General features: G+C 46.3%; 1 protein-coding gene across 5 annotated transcripts in view; it reads right to left on the minus strand.

The window, feature by feature from the left end:
• Octbeta1R (Octopamine beta1 receptor) overlaps positions 1 to 15247 on the minus strand; it is a 25162-nt gene extending 9915 nt beyond the window's left edge. For 4 of the 5 annotated variants that reach the window (XR_001451550.2, XR_004469745.1, XM_015183243.2 and 1 more), the window contains exons 1-2: positions 15073 to 15247; positions 399 to 1059 (exon numbers count right to left, since the gene is read on the minus strand). Coding sequence is in view for 3 of the 5 variants with exons in the window: in XM_015183243.2 (XP_015038729.1) it covers positions 399 to 874 (476 nt within the window). In the remaining 2 variants the exon portion in view is untranslated. Of the gene's footprint in view, positions 1 to 398; positions 1060 to 14734; positions 15053 to 15072 lie in introns of those variants that run through there. The other variant, XM_001357825.5, reaches the window with a different exon arrangement.
• Between the last annotated feature and the right edge of the window lie 1380 nt (positions 15248 to 16627).

Genomic DNA, 16627 nt, shown 5'->3' on the forward strand with positions numbered 1-16627 from the left:
GAGGTGCGAAATACGAGCCAAGGCCAGAGGCTATGTCCTTGACAACTATATCTGACAATGTCACATCGGGTAGTCCGCACAATTCAACAACAACAGAAGTGAAAGAATCAAGACAGAACTGAAGGAAAGGAAATACGCTTACAATAAATTCATCATTCAGAACTTGTCACTTGAATAAAGCTCTCACCAAATAAAATATATATATTTACTCGAAAGCAATCGAAGAGAATTTAATGAAATTGAAACCCAGTCGATTAACATGGACCACTTGATACTCGGGCAATAAATTAATGAGAAGGCGACAAACAAGCGGTCGGTCAGACATATGTACTTGCATACAAGCACACACACACACAACCACAATGCGGACAGAGGACAACAGCAGTGAAAGGACTCACCGCAATTTCCGGTGGCGCATAACGGACACAATCACCAGCATGTTGCCCAGGATGGCGGCCAGTATGATGAAACCAATAATGAAACACTTGACGAAGACGAATGTCAGATGTGTGCTGCCCTCGGCATCGTCGTCGGCAGCGGCGGCACTGGCATTGATGTCCTGTCCTCGGCCAGACACAACGTCTTCGATGGTGACCGAGCTGCTGCTGATGCTGATGCTGCTGCCGCTGCCGCCGCTTCCTGCACTCCCAGCACCGTCGTCCACGAGACCGTCGGCAATGAAATTCAAATATCGGGCATGTGATGCCGAAGCCTCCAGCAATGGCATCGGTACGGTGAATGGCTCTAACTGCAACTGGAACTGTGACTCCTTTGTCCTACTGATGGCGTTACTGCTGCTGCTGCTAAAGCTCCCCTCGAGAATTGTCCTGGCCGTGGTGGCTGCCGTGGATGTAAGTCTTTGTAAGAGCGTCATAGTAGGGACCACAATCCGTACAGTACATATGTACGAGTACAAGTACGAGTACGAGTACGAGTAAGTGCTAGTGTTCAGTGGCAAAAGCCAATGCAGCTGTGGCCTTTAAATGGGAACGACATAAGGCCCGACATTTGCTCTTTCGGATTCAATGAATGCTATTATGGCCAATCGTTTGCCAAGTCCTGCAATTGAAAAGATAAATGATTGATTTAGTCATATTTCTGTAATGCCTTTGCCCTGAAAAGAGCAACTCGAGTCTTGCCATTCTCTCAATGGTGATGAATGGGTAAGTGAGTTTTATTCTGAATAGATATTAGTTATGATACTTAAATAAAACAAGTATAATACGCTCTTTTATACATTATTGCGGTTAAGAGGGCATTGGAATTTATTGATTTTCTCGGGCACAACCCATGGTTTCACGGGATGGGAATAGGAAGAGAAATTCTATCATTTATAGGATCTGCTTTCACTCCGATACCATTCATCATGATAGAGTATGGGCACTTCTTTAAGGCTTCACTCAACATTTGATTCCTGTTTTGGAATTCCAGTGTCGCGTTCTGAATTCGATTTCCATTTACATTTGCATCAATTTGGCATTTGTTGTGGCAGTTAAATGAACCGCAACGTGCTGGCTATTTGTCTTCTATCTGCCATTCAGGAAGAACAGACAGCGCAGGGCTGGCCCCCCTCTCATCTACCCAAAGGAGCAGCTTCAGTGGCATGGAACAATTTGTAGAACATGCAAATCTCAGAGGCAGGCGGCACACACCCAGACCCAGGCACACCCAGACTAGAGCAGACCCCCATAGTCAGTGGCACAGTCAGAGTCGGAGTTAAGCCCATAAACACCTTGCGCCTTTGATGGCATTCCATGGGTGTATAAATTTCGTTAGCCGCAGGCTCTGTGAATACAAAGCCGGGCAGACAATGAAATTGAAACCCACACAGAAAACACTTCCAAGTGCCCAGGGGTGGTGCGGCTGTGGCTGTGACTGTGGAGGTGGAGGTGGAGTAGTGTCTTAGACGTAATCCCACTCAATTGGTTTAATTTACCATAAACAGCTACCATGCCGGAGAGCCGTGAGGGGAGAATTGCCTCTCACTTTTGGGCCTAAAATTGACTTCCTTCCGTTGGTATGACGGAAGCAGCTGCTGCCACGATTCGTGCCTGCTGCTCGATGTCTCTCTCTCTCTCTCCTGGAGCTGGTCGTCGTCGTGGCTATATTTTATCATCAGCGGCAGAGGCTTATCATTAGCAAATGTCAATTTTCAAATTATGTACATTTATTTTGCAATTTGCTTGCCGCGTAATCGATGCCAGCATCCGCCTCCGCCTCCTGCCACACGAATTTTTGGCAAATACTTGAGAGCCGAGGGGTATACATGTGGATGAAAGTAGGCAAACATTTGGGGGATTCAGCTCATGTAATTCCCATGTTAGACAAACTAAGTAAAGTTCAGCAGCCGATAGGGAAGGGAGTTCTATTTATTTGTGTCTTGTATGTGTGCCATACATACATATGTATGTGTGGGGGCGGGGAGGAGGTCTCTCTGGAGATGGACCACCTCTGTTTCTCTCTGTGTACCTTCAGGGAAATGAGTTTTATGTGGTTTCTGCCCGGCACTGTGTGTATGACACTCAGTCACAAAGCGACCGCGACTGAAGTGAACTTTAAATCAATACAGAACAACAAATTGAAAGCCTGGCAGTCGCGCTTTTCCACTTTCCCTCGAGTCTGCTCTGGCTCCTCCTCTTAGGAGCCAAGTGCTTTTGTCAAACGCATTGTCAATACGTCATAAAAATAACAGCAAGCGAAAGCAAGACAGCGACAACAGCCTCGCCAGGGCCCCAACCCCACAGCGGAAACACAGGCCCAGCCCGAGAGCCCAGCCCAGGCCCACACCAAGGGCCCAGTTTTCTGGATCCAGCCTTTGTCTGAGTGAAGAGCAGAGGTTGTTGGAAGGAAAAACCGTGGCACAATACATCATATGCAGCAGGTGTGGTGTGCTTCCCCGCACTCCATATTATCTGATATTTCTTTATAATGTTTTTCCTTTTTGCAGCGAGCATCCACCCAGATCTTGCCCGTATCTTTACCTTTTCCTCGAGCGACTTTTATTTGTGAAAGTATCTGGGATTTGGCAGCGCCTGTTTACCTTTGGGATTCATTCATTCGTTCGACCTTTCGAAGTTAGCCGAGCGTACAGTGGATGCAAATGCTGGGCATACGATAAAAATGGTTTTATGTGTTTAAATTCAGGGCTAAGCTGAAGCTGAAGGAGCGGACAAGCGGACAAGCGGCCTCCTCAAGGTATCATCTTATTCATAAGTGATGTAATATGAGACCAACTTTAAATGCATCAATGATCAAAAGAAATGTATGCATTAGTCTAGTGATTCCCTCTCGACGACTACGATATAATCCCAATTGTGTGGTTTCCATGGGTCTAAATTCTACACCCATTGTGTCTGGATGTGAATCATATCCTTTGCGAGATGTGTGGCCCATTGTATGGGATAGGAGTTCCGGCGAGACTTTGGCTTGTTAGTTATTTATTCTAACTTATTCTTTGCTTATTTGAATTTGGCCTGTTTGCTTACAGCTGAGCGCACAAGCGATGGTGTTTGCTCTCTCCAAAAATCCCACACAAAGCCGTACAAATACATTTAGAATTTGTCGAATTTTTTCTTGCTGTTCTGCGGTTTATGTTTGGCTTGGATTTGGATTCGGGCTTGGGATTGGGTTTGGGTTTGGGTTTGGCTTAGGCTTTGGTGTGGGTTTTGTCTCGCCCACAGATTGATGGTCAGCTTTAATTACTTTTCGAATGGCAGTTGGTACCCGCTTTTCTTGGGATTTAATTAATTTTTAATTTATACAAGAAGACAAGGGGTTTTTTTCTCCCTTTCATCCTTTCCGCTAATCGATTTGCGGCCCGAAAACGCCACTTAAGCACACGCACTTTGTCCTAATGGAGTGACCCAATGGAGATGAAGTCATTTATCATTGGAAGCATTACCCATAAGACAGGACAAAGGAAGCAAACTCATAAATACACGACCCTCCGCAAAGCGATTTAATTGAGTGCTAAAAGCCTTAAGACAAAGCCCCCCGGAACAAAGGCCGATCGAAGGGAATGAAATCGGGTCTGAAACTGTTGTCAACCGCCGGACAAATCGGACGAGGGGAACGGGTGTATCGAAGGGGGGGAACCAAACGGAAGGCGGAAATGGGAAAACGAATCGAGTCGAATCGAATGGCAGCGAGACGAAACTAATTGGACGCCTGGAAATATGCAAAGATAAATTGACAGCGGTCAGCCGCAGCAAAGAAACAAGGTCGCCTCTCCTCTCCTCTCCCGACGCGTCTGGGGGATCACCGAGGGGAAAACCAGAGTTAACTTTGTTTCGCTTATGTTTCGACCATTTGCCAAATCAAACAACAAAGGAAACTCAACAAAAATGAAAGAAAAATAAGAAAAATGAAAAGCGTAAAGCGAAAAGAGGTACCCGCCATACACCACCCAACACCACCACCCACATGGGTATACGTTCTGTGGGGGCTTTGGAGGCTATCAGGCAATCAGGCTGCCGGGGCGGAAGTGAAAGTTCAATTATTCATCTAGCCATCTTGCCAGTGCCTTCTTGCCTTCCTTATCCTCACACACACACACACACACCCACACACACAGATACATATTCATATGCTGGCCATCAGCGGTCTGGTCTTTTGGCCTTGTTCGCATTTACATTTTAAATTGCAGCATTAGGAGCTCTATTTGCATTGCTTCTGGCCTCAAATACGCGCTACTCATTCTCTAGCAGCATTCTTTTGTAAATTTGGCTTACATTACACACACACAGACAGGAGTACCCCCGCACCCTCCCACAGACACACAGACGGACAAGTTTTTGGCCGAAAATAGATGAGCATTTTAGTTGGCATTTTTCAGGTTGGCATTTTTGAGGCTTGGCAGCAGACAGCAGCGTTGACAGCTGCTCCAGCTCTTGGTCAGCTGCCGCTGCTGTTGCTGCTGCTGCGGTTCCTGTGGCATTGCCGGTTCCGAGCCCTGCCTGTCTGAATAATGAACTGCATAATTTGAGCCAAATTTTCGTCCAATTTCAGGCCGCCTCCGAGTCCTCCTCCTCCTCGCCTGCAGGCGGAAAATAGGAATTACAGTTTCAAATATGCATGAATGCCAAATGTCAATGATATACAATTATGAGAATCCAATAACCGCACATTAATAAATGTACATATTAATTATAGACTAAAAGTCGCCACAAATCCTGGCCTAACATATTTTTCAATAGACTTTTGCAACATATTATGTATATTTATCAATAACCACAGCAGTATGGTAAAGTCAGGGACTTTGCAAACATCCAGCGGGGGGAGGGGAGAGGGAGGTGGTATCCATAGAGTGGCCATATCGTATGGCACATAAATTTCTTAAATTTGCAGTAATTTTATCTGTTTACCAGGACTCCCTCCGCTAATTAGATTGCATTCTTGTCTAGCGGAAATTGGGTCAGACTTTAAGAAGCGCCTCGGCAAAGGGGCAGGGGCAGGGGCAGGGGCAGGAGCACACACTACAGCCCTGCCAGCCTCTGCCTTTCCATAAAGTGGCGGTTATGCAATTTTTAATTAATTTCGATGCCTGCCGCAGCGGCAGCCGCAGCCGCTTCTGCTGACGCTGCTATCCGCACCCTCCCACACATACACACACACACAGCCATCACCCAGGAAAAACTCTATGCTATATGGATTCTGTGTGTGTCTGCAGTTCGCCATTTGCATTGTAACTGCATGCCATGGCAGTAGATCTCGGGGCGCTTCCATCCATCGCTCATACTCATAGTCAGAATCAGACTCGTACTCGTAACTGTTGAATATTTGAGCATATTTGAACACGGACCGAGCACTGAACCCCGAACACCGAGAAGCAGGACTCGGGCTTCCCATTGCGATCCATGATGCATGTGACCCTGCTTCCGGCGGGTTGTTTATAACATTTACACGGTTACGGTTACGGTTATGTACTGTACTCCTGGGTTGAAGCCAAAAAGTGTGAAAATTGTTTGCCCACACGCCCTGGGTCCTCTTCTTACCAGTGACGTAGGGATGGGACTCTGGCGGGGCTCTGGCGGGGTTCTGGCGCGGCTCTGGCGGGGCTGTGGCGGGGCTCTGGTGTTGGGTTGACCAAATTTGCACACGCACCAGGCTGTATTAAAATAAATTTACATCACATCGCTTTCCTGCTGACTCTCGTGATGAGAGGTTTTGGAATGACAGACACAAAAATATAACGACTGAAGCGTGTCCCGTACGCTTTAATTGAAATACAGGGTGCTGCTCTCTGTGGAATAGGGGAGACCAGTTTTCCCTTGGAGAAGTGCGTGCGTGGAAAATATCATTTTTGTATCGTATATATACCCCTATTCGTGCTACAGGGTAGCAAGTTGTAAGAACTACGCACGACTGGCCGTCCAGCTACTGCGAAGAGTGTACTATGTACTCTTTTGGCATGCACGGGTGTACTGGCACTCGTATCGGGTCTAACTTGTGGCTGGCTGTACGTATGTTTTCATGCATGTCTGTGCATGTTGGAGTGTGCTTAGGACCCACCAGGACACCCACTGGACCACCCAGATGGCGGCGGCAGCGGTGGCAGAGGCGAGCAGGTGGCTGGCGCTCCTCTCATGCGTCTGCCGCACTGCCGCCTTGTGGCTGCCTTCCGCATGATTTTGCATTTCAAATTATTTGCCAGTGCGAGAGAGATGAGAAGAAAGAACCCCAAAGACAGAGAGTGTGGGAGAGAGGAAGAGATGGGTGGCAGGCCGTAGGAGCAAGTGCAGTCATGCCACATACAAACATACTTCAAAAGCCGCTGGCTTTATGGCAAGAGGAGAGAGCCGGGCAGATAGAGAGAGCGCTGCTGCACGTTGAGAACATTTTTTGAAATGCCAAGCTAACAATAGAAAAGAAGCATCCTTATCAAGGACACCACACTCACAACAAATACAGGAAAGAAAGGCTTTCTTCGTGGGACAAATATTCAGATACCCTTGCAGATCCATTGTTCCTCCAGCAAAAGCTGAATTTATTATGATCAGAATTACATCTATGTGAGGTAAGAAGACACATTTGATTCCCTGGGATGATATAATGATACAATCTTCGAGATTGAAATTTAATGCATTCAATTTACATCCTGATAGATCAGTTTTTCATTCCCGGTAGGCTGTGATCTGGTCCATTAATTATTCTATTCCTTCTATCTATTCGTTGCCAGTATTAAAACCTCGAAAGCACAAATACCCTTGTAATCAAACAGTATAGGGTATCCCAATCACAGGGGAAGTGGGAGGGACTCTCGTTTCTCTGGCGATGGCAGGGCGAAAAGTAGAAAAATGGAAATGGAAAACTAAAAACACAGGAAAGTATTTTGCACAATTGTTGTTACTTTTTGTGCTGATTGTTTCAGCGAGCATGTGGGGGCCGCCCAGGAGTGGAAAGATGGGCGGCGAGGCAGCCTGCTCTTGGCACAAGTGCCTGGCTTTGGTTTTTGTCTGTTATCCGCTGCAACTGCAACTGCAGCAAGCTGGCTGCGAGCTGAGCAACCTGCAGCCACACGGCTACCAGGACCTTGAGCGATTAGATACTACCCTGTTGGCAGTCAACACAAACAAGAACTTTGCCAGACAAACAGTTGGCGGAGGAGGCAGGCACCTTCATTAGCGTTAATTAATTGTATGGCCCCAAGAAGGCGACGACAACTCAAAAGTTCCGCTCGACGACGACGACGAGGACATTGACAAACGAAGCGCAAAATTGTCGAACAGGAAATGGAAAGGTAGAAATGGAAACTTGGCCCAAGAGGTGGCTGCTGCAATGCCCCAACAATTAGCATTGAATCACGTACATGGCACAGCCAGGCGTCTCCGTTTCGGAGACGGCATCGGAATCGGAGCCGGAGTCGAGTCACTCACTAAGTCGATAGTAAATGTCGATGGCTCTGTGCCTTTGCCACTGCTTTTGCTTCTGCTTCTGCCACTGGCTTTGGCTTTGGCCTTTTCCTGCCAAGTGCATGACCTTCGTTGGCGATTGAATTTGACATTGTGCCTGCTGGGCTCACCCTCCAAGGACCGCCCTAGTACCTTCTACGAGTACGAGCCACCCGGCATCCGCAATGAAAGTCAATTGCCATTTGCATTTATACCCATGCATGTATCGGTATGTTGTATCTGTGTGTGTCCCACAGCCTTTGTCTCTTAAGGGGACTGGCCCCCAAAAAAAGCGAGCCAGAATGCCACGCTTCGATGTGTAAGGGCACGCAAGTGAATCGACTTGGTACTGGCTTTGTTCTGCTCTCGAGTCCCTGGCTTTTTATGGGACGCACAAGCACAGTCGACTGTATAAATGCGAGCACATTTTTATGGCATTTTGCTGGCTAATATTCCAGCAATTTTCTACCTATTTTATTTACCCCACCCCCCGCACAGACACACACCAACAGAAACACATTTGATTGGGTTTGGGATTGGGATCGGGTGATGTCTTTTTCGGGCCAACTTTCCCGACCCATTAGCCCGCAATTACACACTTTTCACAGATTGAATTTGATTTTGAAAGTTCTTCCAGGAATTCACATCAAACTTGATGGCATTTCGATGGAAAAGTTGGCCAAAAGTTGAGATTTAATTTAAAGAGCCAGCAAATCACTTACATGTCTAAACTTTCTCTTTCGCTGCTCTCATTTCATTTATTAAATATCAGACAGGAGGCTGAGGAGAAGTCATAGACCTCCTGTCTGCGGAGGATACTCGTATGTGTGCCTGTATAAGGGGATACCGCCATCCAGCTCTACGTCTGCCAGACAGTTTCAAGTGGAACGTGTCCAACGGTCTAGCCACGCACTTTGGCCATAAATATACTTTTAATAAACCAAAAAGTAGTGGGGAGTGCAGGAGTACAATACATATTGAAATATGATCAGAAATAGATCAAATGATTGTAGTTAAATGTAATTGCATGACTTTTTCAAGGAAAACAGAAACCGAAACGGAAAACCATAAATTATTCAATTCACACCAAAAGTTTTTAGCTAAAAATAGTTGGCAAATGGTTTTCAATTGATGATTTATTATCTGCGAAGCAGTACCGCAGCAGTCGAGTGCAGTGAATCATTGTTCAACTTCTGCACAATGCCAACTCGATTCGGGATTCAATCAGCCCGATGCTGCTGCCACACAGTCTAATTTCGTTTTTATTTGGGCCATCCAAATCGCATCGGGGAGAGAGTTGGTCCTTTTTTGTGTGGGATATGCCCCATATCCCTTTCACGGCCAAGCTGAAATATTAAACAGACAAATATGAAATCCCATATTGATGCTCTCGCAGTCGCGCAGTTTGCGGAGAGACGGAGGACAATTTAACTTTTATTGATGCAGCATATATAATGCGATTTCGAAATGGAAACCGATTGTCAGCAAAGGTCATCCCCATTCACATTCCCCTCGAACCAAACCACTTCCATAACCATAGTTTATCCCTAGCATATCCCTCCTAGAGAGAGTAGATTGCTTGGGGCAAGGATATTGAGTGGGAAAACTGAAAGAAAAACAGAAACAACGCTCAGCTCTGCTTTTCCTTCGACGGACAGACAGACAGACAGAGAGACAGCGGCGCGGCAGTGTGCACATGAAAAATCACGAAAAATTCAAGCTGACAAGAAACAATACAGACAAGACAACAGCAGCCAGAAGCAGCATCTAATGCCGCTACAGCAGGGATGAGATATAGATATAGATACATCCCGACATCCCGGCATCCCGACGGTCTTGACGCCTGTCCTTTGTCTCGTTTACGATTTGTGGGCCATTTCCTTGAGCCAACCCCAACGCCAGGAAGGAAATTTAAAGTTTCATCTTTGAAACCAAAAACCGAAACTGAAACTCATAAATGTGCTTCAGCCGAATATAATAAGGTCAGAAGCAGAATGGTCCGGCAACTGTCCATAAAACGGGGCATGCAGCGAAAGTGATTGAATTAATATATGAGGGGTATATTGCAGCAGGGGGTTCGAAGTAAAACAGAGATCGAATCGGGGTCCGGCAATGGTTTGTGCTTTGGCTCTGGTTCCTGAGGGAAGACAAAGGCAGAGCACGGCACGGCACAGGACAGTGTGTGTGTTGGCAGGCAACGCACGCAGCAGATATAAAGCTATATACGAGAAAGTATATGGATATGTATACACATATAAAACGCCTGAGTGTGTGTGTGAGTTCTTGGCCACGCATCATAACATGTCAATACACTCTGAATCCCGAACGCCATTAAAGTCAAATGCTCTACGGGGAATTTTCAAGGCGGCAGGCCAGAGCCCTGCGCAAGGTGGGGCTAAGGATCTACCTCCTACCCTACCTCCCTCCCCCACGTAAATTCTATTGTTGCAAAATACAAAATCACATAATGACAAGGACATCGGCATATAAAAACAACAAAACAGCCCCGAAAATCAAAGTGTAAAATGTTGAAAATCGAATTTGGTCCCAACATTGAACAAAACCAAAAAAAAAAAAGGGAAACGGAAACGGATGTGCGGGCACAACGTGAGTGTGGGCTATGGGGAGTGGCTGGATGGGTGGCAAGGTGGCAAGGACTGTTAGACATGCCATTATTTGTTGATGTATTAAAGCTTTTATTTACATGCAGGTGAGCACCATTTGTTTGTATTTGTATTTGTATTCAATCAGCGTCAACACGAGCCCCGAAAACAAGAGAAAAGAATCGAAAAATCACACGAGAAGTGAAGGCAAATCAAATACAATCAAATCACTGGGTCTCTATGCTGTGCCGCCCATGTGTGGAGGGTGGCGGGGTGGTGTCAGTTTTTCCAGAAAAATGTCAGCGCCCAAGTGGTAAACACTCTTGGGCCTCTTCAATGGCTTTTTGGGGCCAACTAATGGCTGCAATTTCGCGCTGTTTTCTTCATTATTATCGCCCCCCGGTAATGCAGACGATGATGATGATTCTGTTGGCAGTGAGGCATTGTCAGACGCATTGGGAGCTGGGAAAGCTACCCAACTGGCTGGATAATAATATGTCTAGGCCGAAGCCCCATAGGTGGCACATGGCCTACTTGGACAGCGTTTGTCCTTCGACCGGGGTCCGCCATCAGGCAGCGCCGTAATGAAGCTATAATTAGATGAGCGCAGTGGCAGTGCCAACCAACCTGGACCCCCATCCACTGCTCAGCAGTGTGTATCTTATGGATACACAGACACAGGGACAGAGACACAGCAGAGTCCTGCCTGCCTGCCAGTTGTATTTTTAGCTAGCGAAATGTAACCAAACGTTTGACTAACCAAACTCCAGATGACAGATGAGCAAAGGGGGAGACAGATGTGTTTATGAATGGGTGATTTCCTTTCCCTCAGCACTCATCCATACAATGGCCTCGAATCCTTTGTCCTCTATCTCTGTCCTTCTGTAGCTCCCTCCCTACGACCGTGTACGATTATGTCTGTGTCTATTTGCTGGCAGCTAGTTAGCTGGGCATACATTGCCGCTGTGCAGAGTCACTGGCGTGCGTGGCGTATACGTAATGTGGCATGATTTTCGATGGTTGCCGAATAGATAGAGACATTCCTCTGAAATTCCGCATCGTGTCTCTCTAATCTATCTAATTGTCTATCTAATTGAATTTGCAAATGCTATAAATGACTGAACAATGGCTAATTGGTGTGTAAATGGAATAGTTTTGTCCAAATATTTAACCAACAAAAGCCTTTATCGAAGTTAATATTCAAATAGAAATAAATACCACCAATTGTCCATCAATATTTGACTAATTTCAATTATTAATTGCATTCCATTTCACTCAAAATTTGATTGGATTATGTGGGAGGAAGTAATATTTAATTGTGAACTGTTAAAAGAGTCGCGTTTGGGCGGTTATTCCACCGACCTGTCGAACATATTTCTGGCCGCAAACGATGCCAATTTCCCCTAATTGAAATACCGTTCAATCAACTGCCAGACAAAGGACCATTATAGTATATATATAGAGCATAAGCTTAACAAGCGCACACTCAAATATTATTTCTAACCAGGTCATCAATCAAAACAAAAGCAAGGAGGTGCCTGAATTTGCCTCCTTCCACTCCATTCATCCATTCTGCTGCAAGTCCATGCAAGGTCGAATATTGCCCAGAACCGTACTATTATCAGCCTCCTCTCAGCGCCGTTAGCCGCTTATTTAGCCCCGTTGTTCTGGCCAATTAAAAACCAAACAAATGAAGCCAGAGGGCAACTGCGGTCCTGAGCAATGAAAATCAAATCAAATGAAGATGGAGATGCAGACAACTCATTCGGGGCACCATCAATCAAACAATCACTTAATGAACTACTTCAAAAGCAGACGATGCCCCCAATCCTTCCTATGATGGCCCCTGATCCCATGCCGGAGGCGCAACAAGAACACGAACAACAACAACAACGAACGCAGACAAACACGCCAATTTCCACTCGCAGTTTTGTTCTCACTTTTGTACACCCATTGCCAGAAGAGTACGAGGGTGTATTCGTCGGCGATCATTGCAATCGGGTGAGTGTGAAAAGAATCTTATGGCCTCAACCATTATCCAATATATCAATACAATCTGCGGACACTGATCCTGTTAATAGAGGAACCCTTGTAGGAACCCTTTGGCATCTCTGAGTACCAGGTATCTTATTGTCGAATCACTCCATGCCCTTTTGTTGCTGCTGCTTCTTTTTTCCCCGTTTGTGGCATTAATTGCCTGGCGCTGCTTTTGTGGCATCGATTGAAAAAGTTTTTGGGAATATACCCCGGCTCCCGGCTACCGGTTCCCAAGTGAAGGCACTCGGCCCCACAAAAACTTTTCCAGTACTTTGGTGGTGGAGCACATAACGCTTAAAATACGTTTAATTGAGAGTCATCGAGGCGGCTCCTTATAGTCTGTGCGTGTATACAATGCGACCAAACATACACACAAACATATGTATGTATGTGTTATAGGGGGAAAACCCGGAAAGTTTTTGCTCAAACTATTCGAACAATCTCTGCCCGCGGGACTACTATAAAATATTATTGAAAATAATTCGTTTAGAGAGTTTACACATTGTTAAGCGATAACCGGTCTGGGGCTGGAAGTTATTTTTCTAAAATTCGATGTCGATGTTTATCCACCTGCCCAGGTGGGCGGAATAAGCCCTAGAGGAGGAGGAGTGGGAGGAAGGAGGCGGTCCAGCTGAAATTAATATTGAAATTGTGGCCACAAATTCCACTTGCACTCCCCGAAAGTTGCCATCATCTTGTGTGGCAGAGCATTTCCTCTGGCCGACCGCAATTTGCCGGAAAACTTTTGAACTTTTTGGAAAAGTTTACTTTATCAACTTCTTGTTCATAGTTTCGTAAGACCAAATCAGAAAAAAAGGCAGACAAGGACAGGGAAAGTTTGTGGTTTACACAGAAATGGAGGGAGGGAGGGGGAGTGGTATAGGGTGAAGGCAGGCAAATTACTGGGCTAATGCCTAACAAATCGATGTGCTACGGACTCGGCTACGTGACAGTTGCCAGTTTAATTAAAATGAAATGCGCTAATGGAAATCCAAACCAGAACTCAGACCCCACAACACACGCTCCACCTTCCCCCAGCCAGCGCCACCGCCACCGCCACCGCCAACGCCACCCCTCAGGTGAGCCACATTTCGTTATGATTAAACAGGCCCACGAGTGCCTGATGCGCGAATAAATAACCCACCTTCCTTCCTTCTACTTCCATTTCCACGTGTGTGGGAGGAGCGGCAGAGAAAGTGGCAGAGACATTGTGGGGGACGCAGAGTGGGTGTCGAAGTAGGAGCCAGAGTGGGTGCGGATGGGGGTGCGGATGGGGGTGTGGGGGAAAGACCTGAGATCTACTCGTGTGTGTGGGAAAACCTTTTCAGTCGGTCATGTCTATATTTTGGTACGTGAAATATTTATAATTCCATTTTGAACAGCTCAAGGCAAGGATAAGCCTAGGCTGGACCTTATTTTTAGACACTCGATTCCACAACAGAGTGGAGTGGTATAGTTGCAGACAGACTGTCAGCCAGGGCATAGGAAAACTATTAAAATTTATGCGTAGCCAACAGTAGAACAACACAAATGTCGCGGCCTTTGGACACACACACAATACACTCAGAGCCGCAGCAGGAGCCGGGGTGGAAAAACGTATCAGGGGACAGACGACATGTAAATGCTGACAAACCATAAAATGTGGCCAGCCATGGAGTAATGCCACCTGCTGACAAGTGGCCAGGACCTTGAGGTGGTGGGAGTTCGCTGAACTGCCGCGGGCCTAATCCCATACGGAGACCTCAAGAGCCTAACTCAGCTAATCCTGTGGGATGTTCTTAAAGCGAATGTCGGGCAGATGGCAGAAGGGAAATTTCCCCAAGGTTAAGATTAAAAATTTTACATTTTCTTTTAAGCTGGACTTTGAAATATCATCAGAAAATAGTCAATTAAGCAAAGTCATAAATTTAGCTATAATTTTAAACTGTTTTCCAACGAAAGGTCGAATAGTTCGTTAAATTTCTTCACAAATGAAACTTTTTATGAGCCATAAATGAAAGTTGTTTCTTTCTTTTGTGCTTTAGCCATCTTAGTCTTCATTTCCAAGATAACTTTCACTATTATCAAGAATAGTTCACAGTTGCTTTAAATTCAATAAACGAGCCATGAAAACACACAAGAGATTGTACTTATACTTAGGCAAAAAAGTGTTGACAAACTAGAGCCCTGTCGGGCATTTAAGGCCCTCAGGCAAAAACTGCTTACACAGATTCTTGTTTGCCGTCATCGTACTCGAATTTGTTGTACTTGTTGTTGTTTGGGCTCCGGAGAGACTTGGTCCCGGGATGGCCAACTTAACGCCTTCGAGTTGTAAAACACTTAGCGGTTATTTCGTGTTTTTCCTGCTTTTCCTCGTGTACTCTACTTTACTTTACTCCAAACACACACAGGTCCGGGGGTTGGGGAAGGAGGAGTACCCTCTGGAAGGGATGGCTGGATGGATGGAGGCACAGGCACACAGGCACACGCGATGAAATCCGCGCCAGGCAAATTTTTGTTGTGCTGCAGATAATTTAGCGCAATTTACGTGCAAATTTGCTTACGTTAACTCTCCGGTGGAGGGTGATAGCGCACAGGTGTGTGCACGGCCCGTTGCCAGAATGATTCGGAGATTCGGAGAATGTCGAGAGGCCCCAGCCAGGCTCCGGAGCGCGGACACAACCGACAGGAGCAAAGGACAACGCACGACTGCGGGCCACAGCCGAGCACCGAGCACCGACTCCCGACCATGCTGCCACCGATGGTTGTTGTGTGATACGTTGCCGACAGCGGCAGCTGCTCGGCATGGGCATCGGCATCGACATCGGCATGGCCATCGGCATGGGCATCGGCATTACTTGAAAGCAAGCAGAAATAGAAATATGGAAAAGAAGTAACCAAAATAGCAGCCGGGAAGGGGTGGAGTGGCTTCCACTCCGGCTCCGGCTCCGAGTGCGACTCCGATTCTGTTGCCGGCGACAGCAACAAATAAATCGCTAGCAGATTATTCGTGCTGGCACCCACTAGCTCCTACCACGTACATCCCACAACCATACCATTCCATGGCACAGCCATCTTCATCCTTCATTCATTTCTTTTAGTAAAGTTTTTTGACGCTCGCGCCTGTGTGTATGCTACGAAAAATTGACAGCAGCAACGGAGGAGGACAGGACATTTTTTTTTTGATTTGCTGCTCTTGCTGCTCCTGCTGCTGTTTAAGGCACCCGCTGGTTGGGGCCTTTGGGGTAAGTAATTTTCGCTGTTTCTATTTAATTTATGACTCGTGTTTCTGTTGTGTTTCATTATTTGCCTTTTATTAATTTGTTTATTTGTGTATCTGTGCGACGACCTACTGCTCACTTGCCACCACCCCATAATCATGCCCATTCCCATTCCCATCCTTCCTTTTTAAATGTTCTTCCCTCCGTTCTGTTCCTTTTTTTTATGTACTTTTAATACACTCACATAACCTGGAGGAGGCTTAGGTTCAGTTAGACAGGTCCGTGCATGTGTGCGTCTGTCTGTCGCCTTAGCTTACTGTTGCTTCTGTCGGGTGTTTAGGGGTTCCTTTTGGGGGTGGGGGGGCAAAAGTTTTCTTGGACGCTTTTATCTGTGGCGTAGGCGACGCCGTCGACATTCATGAGGTTGCCGGGGCCTCTGCCACTGTTGCATGCCCCGCAAGCAGCGTCGTAAACATCTTGGTTGTGGACTCGGTTGCCACAGCTCCTCTCTCCTCTTTTCCATTCTTGCTTACTTGTTTTATTACATACGCTTCATGCTTGGGGGTATTACGACTCGTCGGGGATGAGACGGTGTGTACATAATGGATCAATTGGTGCCCTTACGGCGGGGATCAAGTTAAGTCCTGCCATAACGAACAATACCTCAGAACTTTCACTGAGAGTAACTTTTGTACCTTCAAGCCTCCACTCCAGCGAGAACTCTTCACCTCTGAAGAGTATTCAACATTCGTTTAGCCACAACCCTTATGCGTTTCAAAGATTTTACTTTTAATGAACTTTAGTTTATATTCCCGGAGGCGACGCCAGCTCTTGTCCGGACTCCTGACAAGCAGTTCCGCAGTGCACTTTGGCGTTTTAGTGGGCCATTCAATGACTA

Source organism: Drosophila pseudoobscura, chromosome 2 (assembly GCF_009870125.1).
Source record: "Drosophila pseudoobscura strain MV-25-SWS-2005 chromosome 2, UCI_Dpse_MV25, whole genome shotgun sequence".
NCBI lineage: Eukaryota > Metazoa > Arthropoda > Insecta > Diptera > Drosophilidae > Drosophila > Drosophila pseudoobscura.